This window comes from Aphelocoma coerulescens, chromosome 3 (genome assembly GCF_041296385.1).
Source record: "Aphelocoma coerulescens isolate FSJ_1873_10779 chromosome 3, UR_Acoe_1.0, whole genome shotgun sequence".
NCBI classification, from domain to species: Eukaryota; Metazoa; Chordata; class Aves; order Passeriformes; family Corvidae; genus Aphelocoma; species Aphelocoma coerulescens.
The window spans coordinates 44,120,111-44,147,676 of record NC_091016.1 but is presented as its reverse complement, the minus strand read 5'-3'; the positions used below and the strand labels follow the sequence as shown (position 1 = coordinate 44,147,676).

The window sequence follows — 27,566 nt, the reverse complement described above, 5'->3', positions numbered from 1 at the left end:
GCTGTTTCTAAATGCTTACATTTACTGATGAGTAATGCTACCAATAATTTCTTTATGCAATGTAGTTACCACATATCTGCCCAGTGAGAAAGAGCTCATTTCCTGAGCTTTAAGTTGGCATGTCCTTTTGTTATTTCATGTGGGATGGGTCTTAAAGTTTTTAACATGGTTGTCCAATTTCTTATTTATTTATTAGTAGGTGATAGATCTCAGAGAAAAAACATATTTAAATAATTTTCCCTCTGGTGTACTGTAAGCCAGCAACTTCACTTTGAACTCCTTCAATCCAACTAACTGGCATATGACCAAAATGTGGTTTGCTTTTTAAGCAGAGATTTACAAATCAGCCATGTGGAGTCCTGCATGCCTTCTCAAAACACCTTTGTTATGAATTGGCATCATCCATGTTTGATTTGCCATAGCCTTTTTCTTTATTGAATGTCTTGGCTCTTCAGCTGCATAAATTTAGACTTTCTAAGAAGCATGCCTTAGTTTCTAGGAAGCATGCATTGCAATAATTTCCTTTAATTGTCCTCTAATTATTGCTGGAGTAATTTTTGTCAGTTATTTTGGCATTTTTCTAATTTAGACCTTGTCATTGAGGCTTCATGTTTTCATTTCTGAATAACAAAAGTATATATGCATGTTTAGTGAGGGGTTTTTTGTCCATGTTTGGCTTTTGGTTTTTTATGTGATCCCTGAAATGATTTTATTTTCTGAAATGAAGTCTCAAAGCTACACCTAGAGAAAAGAATTTTCTGAATGTTAATCACATTTTTGAATGCTGTCAGGGGCCTGCTTGGCTGCATAGCTGTCCCATGGCATAGAGCTTTGTATTTTTGTTTCAGTTTAACTTGCTTTTTATCTTCCACTTGAAATGGGAGCTGAATAATTCAAAGCTAAACTGATTCTTTTATTCTGAGCCTTATCCTGTTTATTGGCAATTTAATGGGTTAATTTACAAAGCTGGGCAATTTAGATGTGGGATTCAGCTACAGTTGGTAACTGCGGAGAATTAATGTTACAGGAATTTATATCATGTAAGACAAATAAAGGGTAATTTAATCCAGAACAGAGGTGAAAATCCTTTATTTTACTGATATTTTCTTGCTTTTTGACATTTGTCAAATGTTTCTACAGAATAATTAGTCTGTTCTGAATCTCAGTATAGGGAAAGACTTGAACTCATGTCCATAACTGTCTTCTGTGGATTTTAACAGTGGCATGTTTTTCTTCCTTTTAATTGTTCTGTGTTGTAGACATGAGCACTGCTGCTCCCTTGGGAGGAGGCAAGGATGAGGAGTCGGAGAAGAAGGATGAGATGGATGATGATTCAATGTTTACCACCTTGGGTGAAGAGGACAAGTCCAAGCCTTCTGTAGCGCCTCGCTGGGCCACTCGTGTGTTTGCAGCAGACTGTCTGTGCCGAGTTATCATGCTGTGTGAGAATGCCAACAAGGCACACTTTGACCTGGCACTGGCTCGTTCAGCCAGACTCAAAAACCCAAAAAGTAATTGCATGCTTTGGTTTTGTTCTTAATTTTTTATTTTAATTTTGACACCTCTTTACAGCTTAAGATTACACAACCAAGAAAAAAAATAAAAAGCACTTACTCTTTCATTCAAATGGTTAAAACCAAAGGAAATGCCCAGCAAAAGTCAATAAAATTGTACCTTTATAACCACTGTAGTTACAGTACCATGAGAACAAATAATGAGGTTTTCTGGAACATACCAGCTGTGACAGACTGGTCTGCTTAGGAGAAAAAAAAACTTAGAGATGCAAAGCTTTTTTCAAGTCTGAAACAGAAGCAATAAACTTCTAGCTAAGGGCAAGCTAGGCGTGTTTTCAGAGTTTAATGTAATGACAGCAGTGAATTAATCTTGAGATTATTTTAGCATCTCCAATCTGAAGAAATGCTAGAAAAGAAAAAAAGAAGGGATAAAGCTACGTAATTATTGCTATGGCATTGGTTGCAGAGAGAGGGATGTGGGAGGGAGTTATAAAAAGACACGGACTTTATAAAGTTAATTCTTTTGGTATCCATGAGAGTGATAAGTCTTAATTTTCAAGATCATTTTTCAAAGATAGTTTTATGAGTTAGAGGATCAAAAAACTTGAGAGGTCATAAATTGCATAGCAGTTTTGTGATGAAATGTTTTTCAGATACTGTGAGGTGTCTGTCCTTGAGCTGTCCATGTTGTTTGTGCTGCATTGTGATTATTTGGGTTCACCTGTGTAGTGCTCATGGGGACTTTGTGTATGTAGGATGAATATTGTGAGCATCCTAGAATGTGTGACATTAATGGACTTTGGTGTCTGTGTTGTTGAGGGTGTCCGTTTTGATATGGAGGGTTATCAGGTCTTTGTCTGTGTTGCTTGGTTCCTGCTTCCAGCACTGTGCATTGATTTTGTGAGAATCTGGTTTTTGACTTGATTTGAGGCCAAGGCCACTGAAGACTAAGAACAGCTTCAGGGAAGTTTATTTTGTCATGGCATCATATTACAAAGGAAATACTGAACTAACTGCTGCTTATAGGGTCCTGCAGAGAATAGAATATCCTAATCTGGGGAATTTTATCTCTATTTATTTAAAGTGAACTTTGATGTATTTGGTATCATTGTAAAAAGGAAAACTCAGCAAACTTCTACCACCCCAAATTCAGCTTCTAAAATATTCAAATTTTACTGTTGTCTCTGATGGTCTGAAAAAGTAAGTGCAGACTTTATCACATTGTAGTTTGTAAATTATTTTCATTCTTTCTTTACTGATATGCCTTGGAAAAGTTTCCACCACAAAAGACGTTTTTCTTTTTTACCTTGAGACTTGAAAATAGCTTAGGCAATTTGTGGGTTTTGTTAGTTACAGCAGATGTTGTTAAATAATTTGTTTTCATGCTAGTTGTACAGCATGTGGTAATTTCAAATTGAGAGCAGGAAACGAAATAAAACGAATACATAGAGAAGAATAATCCTTTCAGAAATGTTACTGCGCTATGTATTTTTCTTCTTTACACGCTGTCTGCTGCTTGCTTGCAGCCTTGGATGTGGTTTTCAGGAGGAACTAGAGGCATACTCAGTTTTAGGTGTTTAAGCTTGACATCAGCAGGGGTCACTGTAAGCATAGGAGTCGAGTCAGGAGCAGGAATTGCCTTGAAGATTTTCTTTATGTTTGGAGATCATTCAAATTAGCTTTCCTGAATGTTTTAATATATTCTAAGATACTTAGCCACATTTACATACTCCATTCTATGCAATTTCTGCTCAGTTTTTAAGGTTGTCTTAGGAATAAAAGTCATAGAATCACTTTGGGGGGGAGGGGAAGTGGAAAACAAGAAAGAAAGCTAGGTTACATTGTTTCCTGCTTCTTCCATGCCTTAAATGTGGAGCTTTGAAAGCAAATAGGTAAAATTCATACATGTCAATGAGGAAAATGTTGCAAAGATTTAGCATGTTTGCTATATTTTAAATTACTAAATAGTTTTTTCTGTTTTGTTCTAAGATGACTTCTTAGTGCTCCATCTCTCTGACCTTATCCGAATGGCATTCATGGCTGCCACTGACCACAGCAACCAGCTACGGATGGCGGGGCTGCAAGCTCTTGAAGACATTATCAAGAAATTTGCATCTGTTCCTGAGCCAGAATTTCCAGGCCATGTGATACTGGAGCAGTATCAGGCGAATGTGAGACGTCCTTTATAAGTTCAGGAAATTGTGTATTTATGCCAGTATGCCAGTATTAGCTCTGAGCACATTTTGTAATTTCAATAAAAGCTGTGAGGAGATTTTTTCTCTGTGTGAAAATGTGCTGGAGAGACACTCTTATTTACCTCTTCAAATTTTATTTTTGTATCTCTTTCTATTTATTGTAATTTAGTAGCTGTTAAAATTAAAATTCAGTAGCTTGAAAGCCAAATATTGTAAGTTACATTTAATTTTTTCCAGAAGTGGCTATTAGTTTGTAGAATTAGGAATTGGAAAATGTCATTCACTCAGTTCTAGATTTAATCTAATAAATCTGTTTTCTTGGGAATTATTGAATGTACTTCTGTTTAAATGAAAAATACAAAAGTAGATCACTGGGAAGAGGGCAATTAAAGATTGTTTTTGGGATATTATTGTGCTTTTTTTGTTGCATACCTTAACTCTTTCACCTCTTTTGTCTTCACTCTGTCTTCAAGATCTTTCCAAATGCTTTTTAAAGGCAGGCTTTCATCCTTTTCACTTCCTGTCTTTTTCTTCTTCCTTCTGTAGTGCTGTAACCATTGCTTCTTTCTCTTGGACTTGGTCCTTTTGTTTCAGAAAAATACTGCCTTGTAGCAACTGCCTAAAAGGCATTTTTCAGCCAGGATTTGCATCAAGCAGACTGAATGCAAATCCAAACATAAACATTTGATTTCACATCACTGTTCCTTTAGACATCAAAGTGTCATTGGCTTATTGATCCTTAGCAGGAGTTTCACCTGTAATACTGTAATGATTATAAGGATATTCAGTAACAGAAGGAAGATAATACCATGTATTTCACAAAGGTAGTTAAGACTTAAAAAGGCAATGGGCAAGCAGGAAAAAAGTAATTTAAGACTTTGTTGTTGTTGTTAAGAATGTTATTGCACATGTTTGCTAGACAGCAAGGATAATTTTGGGTTATAACTACAATGCCAAATTTGGCAATCTTGTCTTGCTTGTTCTGTATTTGTCCTTGAGCCTTAAACAAGGTGAGATAAACAACACTGTGTCCCTATTATTTTACTTGGATTTTAAAAACTTTTCTTCCTATCAACAGGTTGGAGCTGCTCTGAGGCCGGCTTTTTCCCAAGATACACCATCTGATATAACTGCAAAGGCCTGTCAGGTACAATGGAAAACGTTTGCATACTATAAGCAAAACTAATTTTCCTTCTCTTTGGAAGAAGGATGCACAAGAGAAGTAGCATCAGATGGCTGGAAGATGTGGTAAACTTAGGCTGTGATGTTCTTGCAACATCTTTTGAGTTTGCTAGTAGTAATATTTTGTTCCTCAGAAGTGCAGAAATCCTTTTAGACAGCTGCATCAAAAAATGTATCTAGAACTATGTCTTCATGTCAATCCTGCAAGAAAAAAAGAAAAAAAAGAAAAAACCTCTTTGCTTAATGAGACCAATAGTAGTTTATTTGTTGTCTTTCAGTCTGATCAAACATTTGGATTACTGATAATTTACCTTTAAACACTAAACTTCCATTCAGTTTAATGCTCTACTTTAGAATTTAGAAGATCTGAGCATTCTCATTACAGTCATAGTAACAACTTGTCAGTGAAAGTTTGCTAAAAGATTTTTTTTTTGCATGTGTGTGGGATTGTTTTCTTGTGTGTGATCTTGTGTACTGCAATTTAAATCAACTATCAGCAACATAGCTGTGGTAGTATGTGGTTTTCACAGCTAAAGAAACTGGTTAAATCTGTGGTTTAAAGCAGCAGTTTTGTTAGCTATGCAAACATAAGTTTTAAAATGATAACTCTTGTGTTTCTGAGTTTTGTTTAATAAATTTGGGTCTTCAGGAGCATGATTTTGTGTTGTTCTTTTACACCCTTAATTTTCAGCAAAACTTGAAATGATAGATCAAGTATGGCATAGCTTGGTATTTACATGTAAGAAAAAGTATGTTCAGCCTGATTTACAGAATGTTTCTGCACATTTAAAACTAAACTAAGAGGCAGTTTGTATGAAAACATTTAATATTCCTTATAACCTGTCAAAATCTTCTCTATTCAACCAATTTTAAAGTAGATGTGTGCACTTACAGGATGAAATGGTGGGAGATTAGGTTTGGATATTTAACTCTCTCTAGAAGTTACATGGACAGAGATGAGCTTCCCTGAAGGAGCTGGATTTTATAGTTTTATGTCATTACGGAAACAGTTGTTGACTTGCTCAGCAGCAGAATTGAAGCTGGTCTTATTCCTACTGTGAATGAATAACAGTTCTTTGGGAAGTTTTCAACAGCTTTGTCCTGTACGTGTTTGGGACGCTTTTTAGTGTTTGCTTTTATGTTATTTTAAATATGTCCATCATTCCAGATCATGAGAGAGTTCCTTCCCCAAAGGATTAAATGGAACTGGTTCTCTAAAACCAAAATAAATAAATTGGAGATAGGCCTTGAAAAAAGAGTTTGTAGAACCTGAACTGCTTGAGTTTCATGAGTTTTTTTTGCTTCTGATCCTCATCCTTGTAGAATCATCTCCAGAATAAGAACAGCTCTTCTGAAAGAATTTGTCCCTTTTTCTCTTTGTAGAAAAGCAGCTGCGCCAGAATTCTTCTATTGCCTGCATTATGTCTGGGCATGAATGTGTTTCAGAGGATGAGTGCCAATGTACAGCATTAGTCAGGAGCAGACAATCTGTGTGATGTTTGTTATTTTAAGTACCTGTTTTGATCCATTTAATTCAAATGAGAAGTTGAGAGACAGCCAACTGTCTGTCCACCATTGTGGATAGATTGTTCTAGGTGTAAAACTCTGGGTTCCAAATCATAGCTCAATCTTTCAAATAATTTCTAAGTGTTTTCTTGACATTAATAATTTGAAAGCATCCCACTAGTATGGAGCCTTATATATTGATTTGAGATGTGAGGGGTTTTAAAGATATGCTTTTTTTGGTTGCTGTCCAATATATTCTTCACAGAGAATGCAGTGACTCATTACCTGAATGATTGACCAGACACTTGGGATCAGAATAAAAAAATTGTTATAACCTATTTATGGGGGATTAAAAAAATTTTAAATATTTTCCGTATATCTGTTGAGTTCCCTTGTAATATGCATTGCAAATACAGCCTTTATAACCACCCACCTGAGCAATTCTGTTGTCATGGGTAGAAAGAAAAAAAAGGAAAACCTGGTTTATTTGTCTTAAGCAGGAAGAGTGCCTAAGTTTTTCCTGGTGGTTGTTTTGGGTTTGGTTTTCTAACTGATTTAATTTTTTTTTTTTTCATGTATAACATTGTTGGGTTTTTTTGCTAGTTTAGAATGATTCTAAACTTTGTTGTCTAGGTATGTAGCGCTTGGATAGGAAGTGGGGTTGTAAGTGACCTGAATGATCTTCGCCGAGTTCACAACCTTCTTGTCTCTTCCCTGGATAAAGTGCAAGCAGGAAAAGGATCTTCTAGCCAGCTTTACCGAGAGAGTGCAACTACTATGGAAAAGCTTGCGGTTCTGAAAGCCTGGGCTGAGGTAAACATTGACCATTAAATCTTTAAAAGTTTGAGAACACTTTACAGTGTAACAGCAGCCTCACACCTCATGCTGGCTGTACATACCTTCCTCCTAAGCTGTTGCAGTTCTACTCCTGGGGTATTTTAACCTCAATAACTTTCTCTGCCATTCTGTTGATCCATTATTTACAGTGAGCCTTGATTGTTCTTTGTTTCGCTACACTTTTCTGTATAAAAATGCACACTCATACCCTATCAGATTTTGAATTTCTTCCCAACTTAATGCTCTTAAACTTGAAAAAAAAACCCCACAAACAAGAAAACAAACTCTCCTTGCTCCAAAAAACCCTAAAAATCAAACAACCATAAAATATATTGTGGGAAAATATTACAGTTAGTTGACTATTTAACTAACTAGTTAGTTAACAGTGTCAAGTGTTTATAATGGGCACATTTTTAGGAAGAAAGTGTGTGGCCTAATTGTTTTAGGAAAGTCCCATTTATGAACCTAAGCATTATATATATAAAAATATATATATATTTCTACCAGTATATATATATATATATATACTGGTAGAAATAAAAGAAAGGATGTAAATAAAATGTGGTTGTATTAAAAACCGTTTTTTTCAGTAATTTTCTGGTGAATTGTATCTGTGTGGAATTTGTGGGAAAGGCTGCTGTTTTGCTTTCGTTTTAGAATCTCACAGCACATACTTTGACATGTTTTACTTCTAGGTGTATGTTGTTGCCATGAAAATTAAGAAAGAAGCAGAAACCAAACCAAAGCGTGTTTTAAAGAGCACAGAGGAGGATGAGGATGATTTTGGTACTGTGGATGAGTTGCCACCAGACAGTTTGATAACACTTGTACAACCTGAACTGCCTGCACTGAGCCGTCTTTGGTTGGCTGCACTGAAAGATTACGCTCTTTTAACTTTACCAGCTGAATTTGCTACCCAGCTTCCACCAGATGGTATGCACTGAAATTTCTTTTTGTGTTCTTCAAAACAGAAAAAAACCCTGTAGCTGGACATTCAGAATTAGTCTATAAATTATTTCACATGCATGTTTTTTTACGCAAATGATAAATTTCTGCCTGGGCGTGTAATAGCAGTGTTTTTGAACTTGAAGCTTTTTTCCTTCAATTTGCAATGAATATACTCTTTGTTTGAATCACTGAGATCATTAAAACCACATCTTTGTAGAATTAAGAACACTTCTGCACCTCTAATACTTTGGTATCAAATCCAAATGATCTTGTCTGCTTGAAAAACATAACCCCTGAGACTAGAGCAGATACCATTTTACAGTATTTTGCTGAATTAAGAGTGAATGCTCTATACTAAAAATGCTGCAGGACCTGATGAATGTGCCTGCCTTTCTTGCTCTCTGCTTACTGCTTTATCAAGGCCACTGCACTTGTTCATGAGAGGTATTATTACTGCTACTGCACAAGGAGAATTGGAATGTACTGCCATAACAAGTATTACACCTGAATATGTTTGTAATCAAGCACACCCAGAATAAATAGACTAATAAATTTAGAGTACGTGCTTTTTATCTATCACTTGCAGAGGATTTCAGAATTTACCTTTGCTCTGTTAATTTAACAGGAGGAGCATTTTACACTCCAGAAACTATTGATACAGCTAGACTGCATTACCGAAACTCCTGGGCTCCCATACTGCATGCAGTGGCACTTTGGCTAAACAGTACAGGATTTAATGTGTCAGAGTCAACAGAAGAGACTGCTGCAGCAATGCCCAATTCTCAGAAACGTGCTACATCCATTATGTTAAACCAGACACCTGGAACTCCACCTACCACTAAATCTTTGCCAGAGATCAACAAAGACCGAATGCACCTAATTTTGGGTAAGAGTTACAAGTTTAGCATTTAGTAGCAGCACATTATAGCATGAACCACTATGAAAATGAGAAAAGATACTTTGGTTGAAATCTGTGAAGTTTAAAATTGATTGCATGTCTGGACGGTAAAGTTTTGAAAATCTGTGTCTCATCCTCTCTCTTATCTCTCTGCCTTCTGTGTTCTTTGTAGCTTTGACAGAATATTTGTCAGTGTGATTATTGTGATTTATGTAATTGAATAAAATGAGTGGGAACTGTTCTACACTGTAGTATAATGCAGATGATACTAAATGTTATGCTTCAAAGATGCAAAAGCTGTGAGGTTAATTCAAATACACACCCCTACAGAAACACTGTTTAGTACCGACTGATATTTGGCAAGTCACATGGAGTAGCTTTTGCATCAGTTTTTCATCTGTGAGTAGCATTGACTGTTTCCCTTTGTTGTTACCTAACAGCTTTAAGAGGTGGATGTAATCTCTTATTCTGAGGAATGCCAGCAGTTGTCTGAGATAAGACATATTTAAATCCAGAATTAACTGCCATATGTATAAGATGAATATTGCATGATTTTTGAGGCTTAGCTTCATTTCATTTGTCTTTACATTTAAAGGAATTCAAGAAAATAAAACTTGGTTTACAACTGAATGATTCATATGTCTGACATACAGATAGATCTTTAGAACAAAATACGGATTTCCGTTCAGTAATCTTAAATTGCTTGTTGTTGCTGTGCATTATTTATCCTGCCAAATTTTGGGGAAGAAGTGATGCAGAAGAGGAAGTGAATACAATTTTTCTGCATAGACTCTCTTTTAATTAAAAGGAAGAAGAATTGAGAAAAACATCTAGCTTTCTAAAGTTGTTAAGAACCTGCTATACTTATAAAAAATTTTAAAAGAAAACTTGATTTTATTTTGATATGAACATTCTTTTTAATTATTGCTCTTTTCAGGTGTTAGTATACAGTTTCTGTGCTCCCCGAGACCTGAAGAGCCTGTAGAGCATGTTACATCTTGCTTACAAGCACTTCATACTTTATTGGATTCCCCTTGTGCCAGGATCCATATTGCAGAGGATCAGGTAGTGTATGAGCGTGTTGAAACAATCAGCTTTTTCTATGTCTTCATCTTTCATCTATGATGATTACAAAAGCTGTAATTATTTTTTGTGTGAGAAAAGTATATATTCGTCATAAGCAGGTGACATAACAATTAGGAATTGCTTAGTCCTAATTAATGTTTTTCTATGTATTTTGTTTCACTGCAGCTCCTTGGTGTTGAACTCTTGAGTGTGCTTCACCGACTCCTCCTGACCTGGGATCCTCCTTCAGTCCAGCTACTGGTTACGGGAGTTGTCCAGCAGATAGTAAGAGCAGCTCAAGATTATTTGCAGGAAAAAAGGAACACACTAAGTAAGATTCTGAAAACACAACTTGCTTTGCAGAGTAAATTAGCAACAGGTTTTCATACTGGGAAAGGAACTCAGTTGCATTAGAGTATTGTTACACTGAGGAGGAAAATGCTGTGTATTCCACAGATAATTTTGATTGTGTTCATAATTACCTGCTGATTTCTTAACTCCTGTAAGATATATTTTTTCTTCCTCTGATCATTCTCATTTCACATCATGGTTTTCATTCATTTTTCTGGAGTATGAGTGATGCAAGCAGCACCCCCCTTGTTATTACCTTGCTCAGTTTCCTTAATGTTTCTCTACTGACTGCCTCCTTAGTACGTCATTTACCTTTTTTCTAAAGTGTGATGGTTTAGCCACTAGTACCAGGGTATTGTGGTGTGTCCCTGGCACAACTGACATTCATGAGGTGAGTGAACTGGTCCTGGAACCAGTATGAAAAGTTGCCTGCCCAGGAGATCTTGCCAGGATGTGGAGCAGACTTGCACCTGGGCTCTTACTTCACTGACATTCAGGGCACTCAGGGCGTGTCAGCAACCAGGAGCTCTGGGAACAGGGTGTGCAACAGGAGCAAGGCAGTTGGCATGGAAGGGCATGCTCATGCTGCCCAGAAGTGCTGCTCAAGACTGTACAGGACTGCTGGAGTCAGCATAACAATGGTAGTGACATACAACAACATGGTCTGCTGACTGAGGGACAATCACCTCTGGTGCATCAGAGGTCTAATGACCAGGTTTCAAATTCAGATGAAAGTGCTGATGTGCCTGTGCTCCAGAGGCTTGTCTGTGCAGCCAGGGCTGGAAGTGACATTGGTCTCACCTGTGAGACATGAAGGAAATGCTTGTGAAGGTGAGCAGACTCTATGGTGTTAGGAAAGGTAAATGGAGAAATGAAATGTTCTCCACAGAGGTCCTGCATGTGCAGGAGTTGAAGTCCTATGTTTCTCAAAAGGAGACACAGCCATAGGCTATGTGGGAATATGGCCCTGGAGGATGACACTTGCATGAAGGTGGCAGCTGCAATACTGTGACTTCCAGCAACAAAAGGCTCTCTCTCCAGATATCCAGTTGGAGAACGCTGCAGAGATCTGTCAAGAGAAGAGGAGCCATCTGTCCTACTTTGACAGATCAGAACTGATACCAATGAAAGGAAGTGAAGGGTCATACCAGTCAGGAGCCACAGGCTGCCTAATCAAGAAGGGGAGGCAAATGAAGCCATATTAAACCAACCCAAAGAAGCATTCCAGTCAAGCTGTGGGAGCTTCATGAGAGGCTTTTACCATCCAGTCATATGGTGGAAGGGTCACACTGCAGGAGGCTAACACTCAGAGGTGTACGAGGCACAGATTTTTTCAGTCCAAATGCTGGACAGTCTGAATAAGAGTGGGGCTCAGTGGATTTGCTCTGCACTAATAGAGAAGAAATGGTTATGAAGGTTAATGGTAGTTGTGGCTGTACCAGCTATATGGTAGTGGATGTCATAATTTCAAGGGAAAGGCAGAAAATGAGTAGCAGAGCAAAAGCTTTGGCCTTACTTGGCAAACTTTGGCTTGTGCAGGGAGCTTGTAGGTGAGATCTTGTAGTAAGCTTTCCTGAAGGGCAAAGGAAAGAGGGATTGTTCATCTTTGGTGATAAAATAAAGCTCATTCAAAATGATCATGGCAGGAGGCTGACTTGGATGAATAGGAATTTCTGACTGAGCTCAGATGTGACAAGGAAGTGTGTGGATGTTGGAAATGGGGGCAAGCTGCCAAGGAAGACTGCTGAAGACTTCCTGGGTATGGAGGAGTGGAACTAGGAAAGGCACAATTTAGCTGGAGCTGAGACTGATGATGAATGTCCAGTGTGACAGGAACACCATTTATAGATATGTTGTCAGCAGAAGAAATTTAGACCTGCTGCTGAATGAATTGGGTGATCTAATGACAAAACACACTAGAGGAAAAACTAAGGCACTATTATCTTGTTTGCTTACTTCTCCTGTGTCTAATGAGCAAGCTTAGGGGAGAGCAATGCTAGCTACAGCAGATGAGCATCCAGTTAGGAACTGCTAACAAAAAAGCTGGCCATACCCTGGAACCAGATGGGACACATCTGAGGGAGCTGGCTGATGACATGCTAAGTTTGTTGCAGTCATCTTTGAAAAGCTGTGGTGCTCAAGAAAGCTTTCCAATGAATGGAGAAAATGAGATGCTGTGACTAACTTTGAGTAAGACGTGAGGTGGGGTTTGAGTGAACTTGCAGGTAAGCCTGCTGTGCTTGTTGAAAGGTTTTGGAGTAAATTTATTCGGAAACCACTTCTTAGTACATGAAGTAGATAATGCCTCATCACCCTCTGTGATGAAATAACTGGCTTTGGAGGTGGGGTGGTAGATACTGTTTACTTAGACTTTTGAAGGCTTTTGACCCAGTACTCTACAATATCATTGTCAAATTGGAGTAATGTGGACTGAGAAGTAGGAGAATAATTTGTTGGACTGCTGTGCTTGAATGGAGTTCAGTGATTCAAGTCTGACTGGCAGCTGGTTGCAACTGATGTTTTTAGAGATCAGTATTGGGCCTGCTACTGTTAAGCACATAGGACAGATAGGAAAGAATGTACCCTCAGCAAATTTGTGGGTGATACCAAACTGTGCAAATGGTGGGTGTGCTGGAGGGTAGTGCTGCCTTTTAGAGGAATTCTAAACTGCAGGTCTGAGAACCTGCTGAAGTTCAGTAAAGACAAATGCAAAATTCTGCATTTGGAATGGAATGTGCATTGGTATAGGCTGGTGGGCTAACAGACTGCATAGCAGATTTGCCAGATGAGGAGTTGTGTATGTGAATCTCTTGTGTGAAACCTATGCAATGCTGAAGACGCTGTTGCTGGTCTGTGTTAGAAGAGCATGACCAGTGGATTAAGGATATGGTTATGAAGATGCATCTGGAGCAGTGTCTAGTTTTCTTTGCCCTTCCTCCTCATTCTGAGTAAGACAGATGTTGACTAACATGAAGGAAGTTCAGTGGAGGTCCTATAAGCTGCTTAGGGAGGTGTAGTGTGTGACCCATGAGGAGAGGCTAAGAGAGCTGAACTTGTTTAGTCTGCAGAAGAGAGGGTTAATATGGGATAGAATAGCAATCCCCCTTCTTAAAGGAGATTTAAAGACAAGGCCAATCCAGAGTCTTCTAAAAGGCAAGTGGTGGCAGGACAAGAGGCAATGGACACAAATTGAGGCAATGGAAATCCAGATGGGATACAAGGAAAAAATTAGTCACTGTGAGAACGGTGAAGCAGTAGAACAGGTGCCCGGGGATGTGGCATCTCCATGCTTGGAGATACCCAAAACTTGACTAGCAGTCTAAAAGCTACTTACTGAGGTACTTTTAGTGACCTCTTCCTTTTAAGAGAGAATCTCCATGTTCGATTATCCCTTTACCATTTCTTTAAAAATCTGACATTAGATGTACTGTTTCCGTCTTTGCGAGGGGAATTAGTTTCCAAGTGGCAACCTGGCAAATAGTTCATTGATACCTGGTTAAGTTGGGTCTGCTAGATTTCTATTACCTGAAAGAAGTGAAGTAGAACCCAAGGAATATTCTCTCACTAAGGAAAATTACTGTCTTAATCTGGCATGATGTACTGTTGATAAAAAAAGTCCCAACTGATAGCTTTTGCCTGTTTTCCACATAAAAACAGGGAGAAGATTTTGCTGGAACTTGATGAACCAGCACAACAGAAAATGCAGGCTCTGTTTCTTCATATGAATTAATGGAATTGTTTACTGTCAGCCCAGTAAGCTGCATTTTTCAGATTGATGAATGTGATAACAGTAGCAATCATTTAAATTCATAGGAGCTCTATAGGGGTAGTTCAGGCCAGCTTTGACTTACTGAATCTCTGTTGCTGTTTAGTGGGAGAAGGAAAGACTGCAGCTGGCCAAGCTGCCATCAAAAGAGAGACTTTTTGAACTGAATACACTCAAATCATGAACTTACTCATAGAATCCTACAGTGCTTTTCTGTTCTCTTATTTCATAATCAGTTTAGGCTAGAATAAGATTTTGTCAGGGTGGAACATTTAATTAATAGCTATGAAATTTTTAAAAAAATGTCCTGCCTGTTTATTTGGCATTCACTGCTGTTAATTTTATAATCAGTTTTAAAAGAAGCAAAATCATTAACTGTAGTTTTATTTTGTGCAAGAGTACTTTTTTTCTAGTTCTGGATGGATTTTTAGTAAGTATTGTTGCAATCACAATACTTCTAAGGCATTGTAAACCCCTTTATGTCATTCTAACTAAAACATTTAATCTGACATGAGCCATGTTTGACCTATCTTACTGTAAAGCAACCTTTTCTTCTTGATTTTTAACTTTTTTGGGAAGAGTGTGTCATGTAGTCTTTGGTATGAGATTTTAACTGTCTCCTCAGCCATTTCTTTCCTTTTTCAGATGAAGATGATAATGAGGAAAAAGAAAACCCTCTTGCTTTAGGAGAGGGAGGTGAGAGTGGTGGTCTTGTGCCCGGGAAATCTCTAGTCTTTGCAGCCATGGAATTGCTCATGTTTATTCTAGTACGACACATGCCCCATCTGAGTTCAAAAGTGTCGGATTCTCCAAGTCACGTTGCTGCCAAATCCCACCTCTCTGAGGAGAGTGCTCGTCTCGTGGCTGCCAGCGTTAATATTCTGTCTGACCTGCCTTCCCTGTGTTCTCCAGCAGGTAAGGCATCGTAACAAAATATGTGTGAGTGATAATTCTAGCGGCAGCACAGTGTGGATATGATGCTGAAAACAAACTGTAAATATATTGCTATGGATGCTTTAAGGGCCATCTGTTGATAAGTATATTTAGGTGGTTAGCTAAATAAGAATTCAGGCTTTTCCAGTGAGCAATGTAAAGGAAATTTGATTTTAAATCTGCATGTGTGCTGCAAATTTGCTGAGGAAATTAGCTTTGTACCCCAAGACACAATCTGATTTTATTGTTGGGGTTTTTTTCCCTTTTTTCATGCTTTTGAAACCTTTTGGGCAATTTTAATCATATTGTAAAAGAACACAGACATTTTGGAGATAATTAAATTCCTGAAAAGTTCATGAAAAACAGCAGCTGTATGAAAAGATAATCCTACTGAGGGAAAAACAGCACAATTCATCTGTGGTACACTTGAGTTTGCAGCCGTTGGCTGTCAGTCGTTCCAAATGTGATTATAAACTAAATGGAGCTTTCTTCTGCCCAGGAAGACTGTCACAAAGGATGTGTGTAAGCTGGGATAATTGCACTGAGTGAAGTTCAGGGGTAAAGGACACAATTACATGGGAGGCTGTGCTCTGACTTGCTTTTTGAGGAGCAAATCACTGAAGTGTTGTCTCAAGAGTCTTTGGGAAGTTTCATCCACTCTATAGATAAGATGTTTTAGAAGTTGGTCCCCTAATGATGTGCACTGTAAGATATTTCGACAAAGTTATGCTCAAAAGACAATATGGCCTGTCTTCCATCAGAAATTTGTGAATTTGTGTCTTGCAGTTCTTTAAGGAACAATAGATTTTGAGTTGGAGTCATGCCCTGTTTCCCTGTTTTTATTTGATTCCTGATTTTTATTTTTTTTTTTAAGAGGGTGATGGGAAAGAGGGTGGGCAAAAGAGGAACAGTATTACTTCTGTGTAGTCTTGAGTGACGGTGTTACTCCCAGTATTTGGCAAGTGGCCACTGAAAGTAGCTCAGAAACTACTGTAAGTTTATAGAGATTAGTCTGATAGGGATTTGTTTTTTTCCCCTCATTCAGAAGATATAGCCAGCTCATAGCTGTAGGGAGGCAGGGATAGCACATACACAAACGTGTGTTGAGCCTTTGGATGTAAGGGAAACTGAACAAAAAGAATTCATCACTTCCCGTGATTTTTTAAATATCTTTCTCTTTCTTTAAAATACAAGCATCTTGCAGTCTCCATGGGACAAGATCCTGGGCAATCTGGTCTTGAAGAATGGCTGCTTTGAAAAAGGAGGTTGAACTAGATGACCTCCAGCAGCCCCTTCCTGTCATAATTGTTCTAATTAATGTATTTATCCTCACAGCATTCCCAGAAGTAGGAAAATGGCAGGATTTGTATTTCCACAGATGTGGGAAAATGAAGCAGATATCTCTTCAGATATGGAAAGAGACGTGACTGACTAAAGTCTACATGTGATATTGAAACTCTGACAGCCTTTGTCCAGGATTTGAGACACCCAAACAGCTTCCTTACTTTGCTTCTGGGGCTTGTACCACACACCACCTTACTTGGAACATGCAATAACTTAGTTTGGATACTTGTTTCCAGACCTCCTTTTTTTGGTGTTTATAGGTCCCTAGTGATATGTAGATCCTGTTTTAAGATACTTAGCAACCTGGATGACATACCATATATCACATGCCATGTAGGACAAAGCTTTAATAGCTAGATCATCATTCCTGAATGTGACAGCAGCATTTCAATTGTTGGCTTGTACGACTTGGGTTATGATACACTTCAGTAGTACTGATGAATGAATTTGGTGATAAAATGTTGAGGGACACATATCACTTGTTACCTGAATTGCAGTTTATCTCATCTCCTTTGTCTCCAACCATATGCATCCATATTGGGAAAGACAGAGAGGTTATCTACCACACTTTAGAAATTCTGTTTTATCTTTTTTTTCTTTTTTTAGGATGTATGACAATCTTACCCACTATCCTATTTCTGATAACAAGAGTATTGAAAGAAACAGCAGTAAAGTCAGCAGATAATCAGGTCCCACCTCCAGTCACTGCAGCTCTTCAAGGGATAAAAACTATTGTTACTCTTCCAACAGTCAAGACTGATGAAACTCAGAAACAATGGACAGGTCTTATCCGTAGCACTCTGGCATCTATCTTGGAAGACTCTCAGCCTGGTAAGTGGTTTCCAAGTGCAGGAGAGTTAAAATTCAAGAAAAATGGATTTTGCTGTAATGAAAATGTAGGTATGGTATCTGCCTATAACTTAATATAAGACCTGAGTGAGCAAAACTCCTCAGTTGCTTAGTAGATTTTATTGAAGAAAAGCACAACATTGACTATTACAAAGTAGTTACATCTCAGGAGTTGCCACCAAGTTTTGTCCTTGTTTGGTCTGTTTTCTTGACAGTGTTGATCATAACCTCCAGTTAGAAGTTTTCCCTTTTGCTATGCATCTGGCAGCCACTGCCTCTCAGGTTTTCCTCTGGCACAAGTCATTTAGTCTTAGTGACAGTCAGTGTTAAAGTGAATGAATGGGAAGACAGCCACAGGTAACTGTGGCAAGGTTCATACTGGAGTAGGATACTCACAATACTGTTAAAAGCTTTCTGGGGTGAGAAAGAAATCCTCTCCCTGGTCAAAAAAATCCCTGTTACTCATCAGCACAATGGTTACTGTGTCTCTTCAGAGAACTGCAGACCACCTTACAGTTCACATACGTGCTTTGCCTTGCCCTTCAAAAAGTGAAAAAGATGTACAGTCTCAGCTGCATAGTTAGCAAAAGAGAGACACAAAGATCTGCTATTTGCATAGTGGTAGTCAGTGAGAAAAACATCCCATTACATTGCCAAGGAGCCATTTGTGGAGAGTGAAGGGAGGCTTGAATGGAGTTACTCATGTGAGAGATGGGGAATGAGTAGGTAATTGCAAATGATTCTGAAATGTCCGAAGGGGGAGGATCACTAGGTTGTGTTAACCAAGCTGAACTTCTAATTTGATTTGTCACATCAGCTCTCGTTTTCCAGCCTTTAGTTACTGTAGAGATTTCTCAGGCCCTCTTTCCGGAAACATCACTGGCTGTAGGCTTTTTTGGAGACTTCAGAAATTTTTCTTGGTTCCTTGCAAGAGTGTATGTTTTCCTTTCCAATCTTCTGTGAAGTGTGATAGTCACACACACAAAAATCTAAGCAAGGTCCACTGCATTCAATTTCAAACCTCATCATTCAATAAAATTTAAACAATGTAAATATAAAATAATTTAAATAATGTAAGAAAAATTGTCACTTTAAATGCTTGCAGTAGTTTTTTGAAGTGAGGTTTCACATTATGGCTAAGCCAATTGAGTGACTAGCTGACATTTGTGAAGGGCAGTCATGTTGTTTTTCTTTTTTGCTGACTTTATATATGCTGTTTCTCTGTGCCTCTCAGGGGAGAGCAGAACCAATGTGGCCAACCAGACCAGCAGAACAGTGCTTTTTATATATATTATAATAGTTTATATATAAATATACATATTTTTGTTCCAACAATTGTGAATTATTGAATGAGATCTGTGAATACAGAGCTTATACAAGGAAAAAAATATGACAAGGGCAAATACAGGCTATTTGAAAAGCAGGAAAGGTTAAAGTAAGACTGTTCCTAGTGGTGACAGCTGACTGTCAGATCAACTAGTTGTTCTGTGAAACCTCATGTAAAGTAAAAGTTGTTGCCATGCGGGACATCTATTTCTTACTCTGCTGTATCAGCTGAAGATAATATTTTTAAAAAGTGAAGTAGATCTTTAACAGGGAAAGGATCTAAAAATACTTTTTCCCTCTTGTTTACACATTGAAAACAAAAATATGACTTGGTCTGAGAAAGTGTGGATGATGATGTTTGCCTTGATACTTAAGTTTCAGAAAGATTGACTTACTGTATTAAAACAACTCTTAGAATAGAGTTGCTCAGATTTTTGTCAGTCACAGTCAATAATGATACTGTAATAAGTAAATGCATGTGCAGTTGCAAATAATATGAAGTGTATGTATTTCCTCTTTGTAAGTTTATCTGTCTTCACTGACTTTTACTAAATAAATACTAAAGCCTTTTTGGAATAAGCTAGCAGCATATTTGGTTTTGTTTTTCAGAAGCCTCTAAACCTATTCTTGATGAAGTAAGCATACTTACAGCTATTACTCTCTTCCTCTGGTCAGCAAGCACTGAAATAATTGGAGTGCAGTCTTTACAAAATGGATGTATGAACAGATTTAGAAGTGCATTGAATTCTTCTGATCCTTGGGTAAGATCATGTTATAGGAATGTGGATGATATATGGCTGGCAAAACCTAATTGTGATATATTTAACACATTTCCTGAATGATTTGTGATGCCTTTACTTCAGGGATAGATACTGCTGTCAAAACAACTAGAATTTTCAACAGTGCATTATTGAAACTCATGAGCAAAATAACCCAAACTAATTGCTTCTAGATAAAGTGTGTTCATGGCCTTATGCCAGGTTCTTGACTTCAGCTTTTTAAAAGGCAAAACCAGTCTTTGGTATATGAAGTTTTATTAGATGAAAAGGTCGGTTACCATAGAGTGGAGACATTTCTACATTGGCATTGATCTTTTATAATACAAACTAAACCATTTTTTCTGTAGATAAAATTACAGCCCACATTTCTGATCAATTTTACATTTGTGCAAAACCTATGCTTATTTTACACGTTCATACAAAACTCAGTTTGTGAGCAAAAATATAATTTTGTGGTCACCATCAGAACACCTACAGATCTAATTCATTTGTCTCATGATTTCACTTCTGCCCTTTGGCTTGTCTTTGTGAAATACCTTCTGAATTATTTTCTCATAAAGAGGAAAGTTAAAAAGTTTGAGACTGACTTGGTTCAGGCAGGCTAATGCACTGTTAAGCTTAACTTTTCCAGCCATACTTGTATCAGTTTGAATGGGTATACAAATCTGCAGGTGGGAGCTAAGGAGAGAAATCTATAATGTTTCCACAAGCAAACACAGCAGAGATTCCTGAGAAGAAAAACACGCAAAAAATGCGGATGTGTTTCGGGTCACAGTGGGGCATTTAAAATCCTGTTTAGACTGATAATTCTCTGTAGCTGGGCAGGTGTTTTCCAGCATGAACATAAAATTCAGTTGATTCTGAAGCCTGACTCTGGATGGAAAGCTACTTAGAATTATATTGTGTGAATGGAAATGTCAGTTGTATTAAGTGAAATTTTAATGTCATACTCTCTCTCAGCTCTATTTAAACACATGAGCAGGGAGAGAGAAGTACATTGTCGCCCACTACCCTGCTGGAAAGCTGCCCGTCAGCTGGAACTTACCACTATTTTTGTAATGCACAGAGCAAGCTTGGACAGCAGCCAGATGGTGTCCACTCTCTTCTCACTGATGTGCAGAGCATATACTCTGTAATACTTGTTGTGTTTTCATTCTAGCTTTTTAAATGTAAAATACTCATTGTGGCAGCCAGTAACGAGACACCTGTTTGTAATAAAAGCATGATAGTGATCTAAGTGCATTGAACTGATTAAGGAGAAGACTCTTCCAAAGAACTACTGATGCCTTAAAAGAAATACAGGAGCATTTTTGAAACTATTACCACATGAAAAGGTTAAATATCATATATAGTAATAATCAGAAGTCTGGTGAGCTCAATTCCCTTTTGTTCCAACAAGATAACTCAGTTGAGAGACCCAAGTGTTTCAATGCTATTGGGCAAGTTTTACATGAGAGTGTGCCCCTTTTGCTTTGAAGAAGCCCTGATTTTACCTGACAGAAGTTTTTGTAGACTTCCGTGAATGCACAATAGTCCAAAGTTTTATATTACACAGATCAAAGGAAAAAAGCTTGGATGAAATTCTGCTGTCAGATGCAGTAATAAAACTCTATTGAAATATGTCTTCATTTAAGAAAAGAGACTTTTACTCCTTATTTCAAAGACTAATCTAATAATCTTTAACAGCTAATAAGGAATTAAGTTTAAAAAAAGGCAGAAAAGGAAGAGAATTATTTGTAATGGTATGGAGAGAGAGAGATAAAATTTGTTGAAAAGGTTGAAGATGATGGTGAGTAAGGCATTAAGGAAAAATGTTCTTCTGTGGAGGTATAAAGCATACAAATGGTATGAGAAGTGTTACTACTTCAGACCTTAAAAATTGAATTGTATAGAAAACCTGCAGCTGTATCCCATTGAATTAACAGTAACATGAGCTGCATAACTTGTATTGTATTTTCTTACCAGTAGTTTTTATGATCTGCGATTTTTATTTCATATTTTTATTTATGTATCTATGTTTCCAGTAATCCCTGGATCTCCACACAGATCGTTTTGTTCAGTAGTACTTCCTCTAGAACATTTCTGTTCAGCATGTGCTCAATAACTCATCCTGTTTGGACTTGAGTGCAGTTAGAAAACATGTACAATGTTCTATCATCATAGTTGTTGTGAGGCTTCACCTTTTCAAAAAGTCTGGGTTATTTGTGTGAGATTTTTGGAGGAAGATCTTCATATGCCCCAAAAAAATGCATTCATAAATTCATCTGAACAAGATCATCAGTGAGTCATTTTCCCAAATCTTGGCTTTAATAATCTCTGCTTTCCACAGAGAGGGAGGAGGGTAAAAAACAAAATAGAAGGAAGACAAGGAGAGCATTCTGTGATCAGCTCACAGTATGGCTACACATTTACTCCTGTGCTACTACCAGCACTAGATGGAGAATGAGAAGGAGGGGGGGACAGGCCTGACACTTTTGGCTACAGCCCTGGCTTGTGTTAGAGCAGTAAGATCACTTTGTTCCAAGTCATTTTTATGGGCTGTGTTGCCCTTCTGGGATTGGAATAGCATATCATGATTTTGAAGATTAATCTACTCTATTAGAGGTGGTAGTTCTGAGACTTGAAAGATGTAGTTCACTGTGAACTGGTGTGACTGACTTGTATGACATTAACTATGCCTTTATTTTCTCTAAGTTTTTATTGTTACTCCTACTTAGTACTGGCATGTTCTTTCTAATTTGCCATCCTTTTATTGAATGCTGGGCTGATACTGTTTTACTAGATGGGCTGTGTTGCTACTTCCCTCTTACTTAGTATGTTTCTTTCCCATTTTGTAGTCTTTTTTTTTTTTTATTTTAAATCAGAGATAACCGAGTTTCTGAGAATTCCCTGAGTTAACAAATAACCTTGAGGGCAATGTATTTATCTTGATTTGATTAGGTTCAAGCCAAGTGTTACCAGCTTCTGCTTTCTGTGTTCCAACACACCAATCGTGCCCTGTCAACTCCATATATTCATTCCTTGGCCCCTATCATGGTTGAGAAGTTGAAAGCTGTGGAAAGGAGCCGCCCGAACAACAATCTGGAACTTTTAGCAGTCCAGGAAGGAATTAAAGTCCTTGAAACATTGGTTGCCCTTGGTGAGGAGCAGAATAGTAAGTATTTAGGTTTTCTAGAGAAATGAGTAATGCTAAAATAGAATATTGAACATTAGAAATCTTGCAGGTAGGAACTTGATGGCATCGTCACAAATGGACTGTGTGTGGAACACGCTTTTGTAATTCCAGTGCTAGAACTTTTGTATACATGAACTTGCATAGCATACACAGCATGATACACTGCAGCCTTTGCATTTGTGGTGATGGCAGGAAAAATATGTAAACATGAACTGCACTAATGAGGGATATTTTTTTGTATTTGGAAATTTGTAATTCACGCTGTTTAAATTTACTTTTTCTCATTGTTAACTTTTATTATTTTAGTAGACTTTTATCAGGTTGCATCTACCAGCTCAACAAGTTTTACCTAAAGAGCCCAAGAAATTGAGAAGATACTCTTGTCAAGAGTATCTTGACTGTAGATGAAGCAAGATTCACTAGATAGAACACATTACTTGTAGTTTATCTTAAAGTTAGTTATTCTCCCACCGAAACAATGTGCATTCTGAAGACCTACTGTGCAGACATTTGACTTCAAATGCTGAAGAAGTTCGTTGTAAAAATACTACTATTGGTTTTGTGTAGAGTTTTTTTGAGGTTTTCTTGGTTGGTTTTTGTGGGGTTTTTTTTCCCCCAACATACTCCTTGTTGGAGTTTCTCTTTGTTGATAAGATACTAAATTTCTTGACCCTCACTCTGCTTCTGGCACAGTTGTTTGAAACATGTGAAATGAAAGTGAGAGAGTAACTGAAACGAATGAGGAAACAGAACATCTGATTCTTTGCTGGCTGGAGACAATCACCCCATGAGTATGAATTAGTCAAAACCTTTAAGGGAAAATAATTAATACTCTGGTAATCTAAAAAGTTTAGGTAAATGAGTTACCATGAATTTTTAAGTTCTTTGAGCTTAAAACGTACAATTAACTGGTTACACATTTCGAAGCTGTACTTGTATCCTTTCTAGATACAAAAATTTGCCTTGTTGCTTAAGTTCAGCTGCTTTTTTTGTTCTCAAGGTCAACCCTTTTGATCCCTTTGCCATTTTGGGCTGTGGCCTTATTAGATCATGCTAGTTGAAGTATAGCTGCCATGCTAGTTTTTGGGTCTCCCAGACCAATATAAATAACAGCAGGTAACTATCCCTGACTTTTGTGAACACTTGCATACTAGTATCAGTTCACTTATGCTCGCTGGGGAGGCTGATACTCAGATTCAATTGAGTAACATTTCTGTCTGCCTGAAAAGTGTTTTGAAATCCTTTAATATGATAGGCACTCTACATCTTACAATCTTTCATCAATGATCTGCAATCAGATGGTGCAAAAGCATCTCAAAATAAGCGTCAGGATCAACATAGCTGTAATGAAAAATTATAGAAATCTGAAACCCAGTCCTGGTAAGAAAGATTTGAGTGATCAAAGCACAGGAAGCCATCTACATTTCAGTTGTTTTAATTTGATAATTTTTGATTACAGTTTCTAATGTCAGTTCTGAAAACAGCATTACCCATATAAGTCTAGTAAGTGATAAATTTTATTTTGTTTCATTCTCTGATATGGTAATTACATTTTTTTCTTTCATTTTTAGGAGTGCAGTTGCTTGCCCTTCTCGTTCCCACTCTGATCTCCTATTTACTGAATGAAAATGCCTTTGCTTCTGCATCTACAGCATCTAAGGATCTTCATGAATTTGCACTTCAGAATCTAATGCACATTGGTCCACTTTACCCCCATGCTTTCAAGACAGTAATGGGAGCTGCTCCTGAATTGAAAACACGTCTAGAAACTGCAGTCCGAGCAAGTCAGGCCAGCAAAGCAAAAGCAGCTGCTAGGCAACCACCACCCACAGTACATTCCACCCCAACAATTAAACTGAAAACTAGCTTTTTTTGAATTACTTTTATTATTTTTGGACCATTAAGTAGTCAGAAGCATTACATTATCCCTGCATACATGTCTAATTTTGTGTAATTTGTATGTGAAAGGCTGTCTAATGGAGCTTTGTGTAATTACTTGAAATCCATGCATTACAAGGGAAGTGGTGTTGTATTTGTATAGATTTTTAGGAAATTGTGATCATATTTATGAATTTCTGTTATAAATTATCCAGCAAAAAATTATTCTGTATCCAAATAGTTTTATTTATTTTTAAAAGCTATCCCAAACCCTCCAGTGGTTTTTGAAATCTGGTGATTGTTATCCTGCCATTGTGCCAACACGCTAACACAGTGGGGATGGAGAGAAGAGGAAAAAATGTTATGAAGTACTTACCCTGTACCATGGGGAATTTCAAGTGTAGAAGTATGAATTTTTTCCTTTTAAAAAAAAAGTAGGGAAGGGGATTGTCAGACTTTGTAGACCATTTCAGCTTGCATGAAAAAAAAAACAAAACCCCATAACAAAAGAATAGGAAATTTTCAGCCTTTCTTAAGGTTAATGATCAAGCATGCTGTCTTAATGAATTGTCCTTATTTATGTGGTGTATATCTCTTTCAAATCCGTTTCCATGCTTGAAAATGAATAAAGGATGCAAAGAATCTAATCCCCTATCTCTTCTAAGATAAATTTGAAAGAATGCACTGGAAACTGAGTTTATAAAGAGAGCTGCCTGCTATCTGCATTTCTGTAGGTGTAGATTTTGGCCCTTGTAAGGTGCTCTGTGTTTGCAGTCTTCCTGTTCAGCCAGCAGCTGGTTGAATATGTGATGAGTCAATGCTCTGCCCTTTGTCCAGACTCATAGGTATTTAACCTTCCTGCTAGATTTTAGTCTCTGGATACATCATACCTGTAGTCCTTGATCAAGTTTACAAGCAGAGGTACTGGAGCACTTTGCACTGTACTGACTCAGGGGGCAGAACACAAGTGAGAGCCAGGCTCCTCCAGTTTTTCCTTCCCCTACTAGGCTTTTTTCAAAAGCATTTTGCTCCCCTCCCATCTGAGTGTCTGATGTGCAGATTTTGGAGCTTAGAGCTCAAGTGCTGTGCTAACCCTGCAGCGCACAGCCAGGGACTCCCAGTGTCTGTCTGCTGCCAGGCCTCACCCTTCCTTATTGGCAGAAGTGTGGAACCATGTATTTTCTTGTGTATACAAGACTGACTTACATGAATTTTTTGACATAGCTGTTGAATTTATGGGCTTTTATAGGGATCTTTCTATACATTTTGCTTTATAGAGAGAAGTCACATAACCAGAGATCTTGACTAGGCCTGCTGAGTTTCATCTCTGATTTTTCTCTATATACTCTGTAAAAACTGCGTATTTCAGATGCTTCAACTTCAAATATAACAAAGGGATAGTAAATAGAATTGAATATGACTAATATCTGCTTAAAATATTTGTAGATCACTATTTTTGCATAGATACTTGCCTCTAGGCTTTCTATTTTCCTGTAAGACCTTATCTAATATCCCTTTAAGTACCTATGCAAAATGGTCAAGACAATGCTCTTTCACCCTATGGTAGTTGCTGTGTGCAAAATATTTAACATAAACTCAGAAATGCTTTTATTTCACAGTGAATGTTTTAGTACTAAAGTGAGGACACAGCAAGTGGTGCATACTCTAATCTCAATTTTTTTTCCATAAAGATGTTAATTAAGTCTTGTTCCATTGTTCTACAGGAGTAGAGGTATATGCAGAAGTAAAAACAGTGTGCTGTACATGAGAAGGAAAGTAACTTCACTAGTTTTTTCATCTTAGTAGGGGTAGTGGGAATTAAATTGATTGAAATATATCCCTTTCTAATAAGTCTTTCCAGCATTACAAATCTGTATTGCTTAGAAGAAGTTCTGAACCAATTTAACATTTGAAAGTGTTAAGGGAACTCTTCCACTTCAAAATTCAACACAAACATTTTGCAAGTAAAACAGAAAACAAGTTTATAACCTGTTTTAGATTCCCACCCCTCCATCAGGTAGTCTCGGACTGAATGACTTCTTGGAAAGATTTTGTCTATAATTATGTTTTGTTTACCTTAAGTTTTATCTCAGCACTTTTAAGTTTTGGTTAGACTCTAGTTGACAAGATGTCTGAAAACTCAGAAGGGGGGAGGGAAGTGTAGCAATCAAGCATAACTAAAAATTCAGTAGAGCAATAGAAGAAAGTTAGCAGAAGAGAAAATGGCACTAGATAGATGTAGAGGGATAGAGAAGGGAGAGGTTTTTCTTTGTATATTGTGTGGCTGTCTACAACATGCACAACTCTCGTTTGTATACATCCTTCCCCAGTTTAGTCCTCGTTTGCTTCTGTGCTTGCTCCTGATACTAAAGGTATAATCATGTGGTTTTGCACAATATTTTGGCATCAAATTCCATTTGATTAAAAAAACTGAAGTAACTTGAAATTGCCGTAGTGCTTATTGTTGTCACTGTCTTTTTCATCTTTTTCTTTGTCACTGGCGTTTTAAATGTGCTTTTAATGAAACTGTTTGCTCCGCTTCCCCTTCGCATTTTTCATCTTTCTCTCTGCTGTTTCCTTCCTTTCTTGGGTGAGCCTTGTTCTACACTGATTCCTTGCCGAGGTCCCTCAGATCACGCTCCCTGTCCCGTGTTTTGGCTCCTGTTTCCTCGCTGCTCTCTGTAAGCTTCCTTAGTGGTCTTTCCCAGAGAGATCGTTCAGCAGCCACAGCTCAAACTCCGCGGGCAAGGTTACGAAGTAGGCGACTATGGTTTCGGAACAGCCACAGGGAAACAGGAAACGCTGCTTGAGAAGGCAGCGAGGCACTCCTGGTGCGCACGGCGAAGGGCGCGAGTGCTACAAGCGGGGGCCGTTCCCAGCGCCCGCGGGAGCCCCATGGCACCGCCTTGGTGGCACACACCCTCTTCCCACAGTGCTGGCACCCGGCCCTCGGCACAGCCTGATGGAGCGGCTGCCCTCAGCAAGGCGCTGCTGCTGGTGCGCACATGGCGTGGAAAGGG

The 27,566-nt window shown here is 38.0% G+C and overlaps 1 protein-coding gene across 3 annotated transcripts in view; it reads left to right on the top strand.

Annotated features, from left to right (window-relative positions):
* Positions 1-26,992, top strand: part of HEATR5B (HEAT repeat containing 5B) — a 57,757-nt gene extending 30,765 nt beyond the window's left edge. For 2 of the 3 annotated variants that reach the window (XM_069010000.1, XM_069009999.1), the window contains exons 24-36: positions 1,260-1,511; positions 3,504-3,685; positions 4,788-4,856; positions 7,031-7,210; positions 7,930-8,167; positions 8,808-9,068; positions 10,018-10,145; positions 10,332-10,476; positions 14,908-15,177; positions 17,146-17,370; positions 19,324-19,475; positions 22,434-22,647; positions 24,240-26,992. In XM_069010000.1, coding sequence (XP_068866101.1) covers positions 1,260-1,511; positions 3,504-3,685; positions 4,788-4,856; positions 7,031-7,210; positions 7,930-8,167; positions 8,808-9,068; positions 10,018-10,145; positions 10,332-10,476; positions 14,908-15,177; positions 17,146-17,370; positions 19,324-19,475; positions 22,434-22,647; positions 24,240-24,544 — 2,621 coding nt within the window. In that variant the 3' untranslated portion in view covers positions 24,545-26,992. The remainder of the gene's footprint in view (positions 1-1,259; positions 1,512-3,503; positions 3,686-4,787; positions 4,857-7,030; positions 7,211-7,929; positions 8,168-8,807; positions 9,069-10,017; positions 10,146-10,331; positions 10,477-14,907; positions 15,178-17,145; positions 17,371-19,323; positions 19,476-22,433; positions 22,648-24,239) is intronic. The other variant, XM_069010001.1, reaches the window with a different exon arrangement.
* Positions 26,993-27,566: the final 574 nt, after the last annotated feature.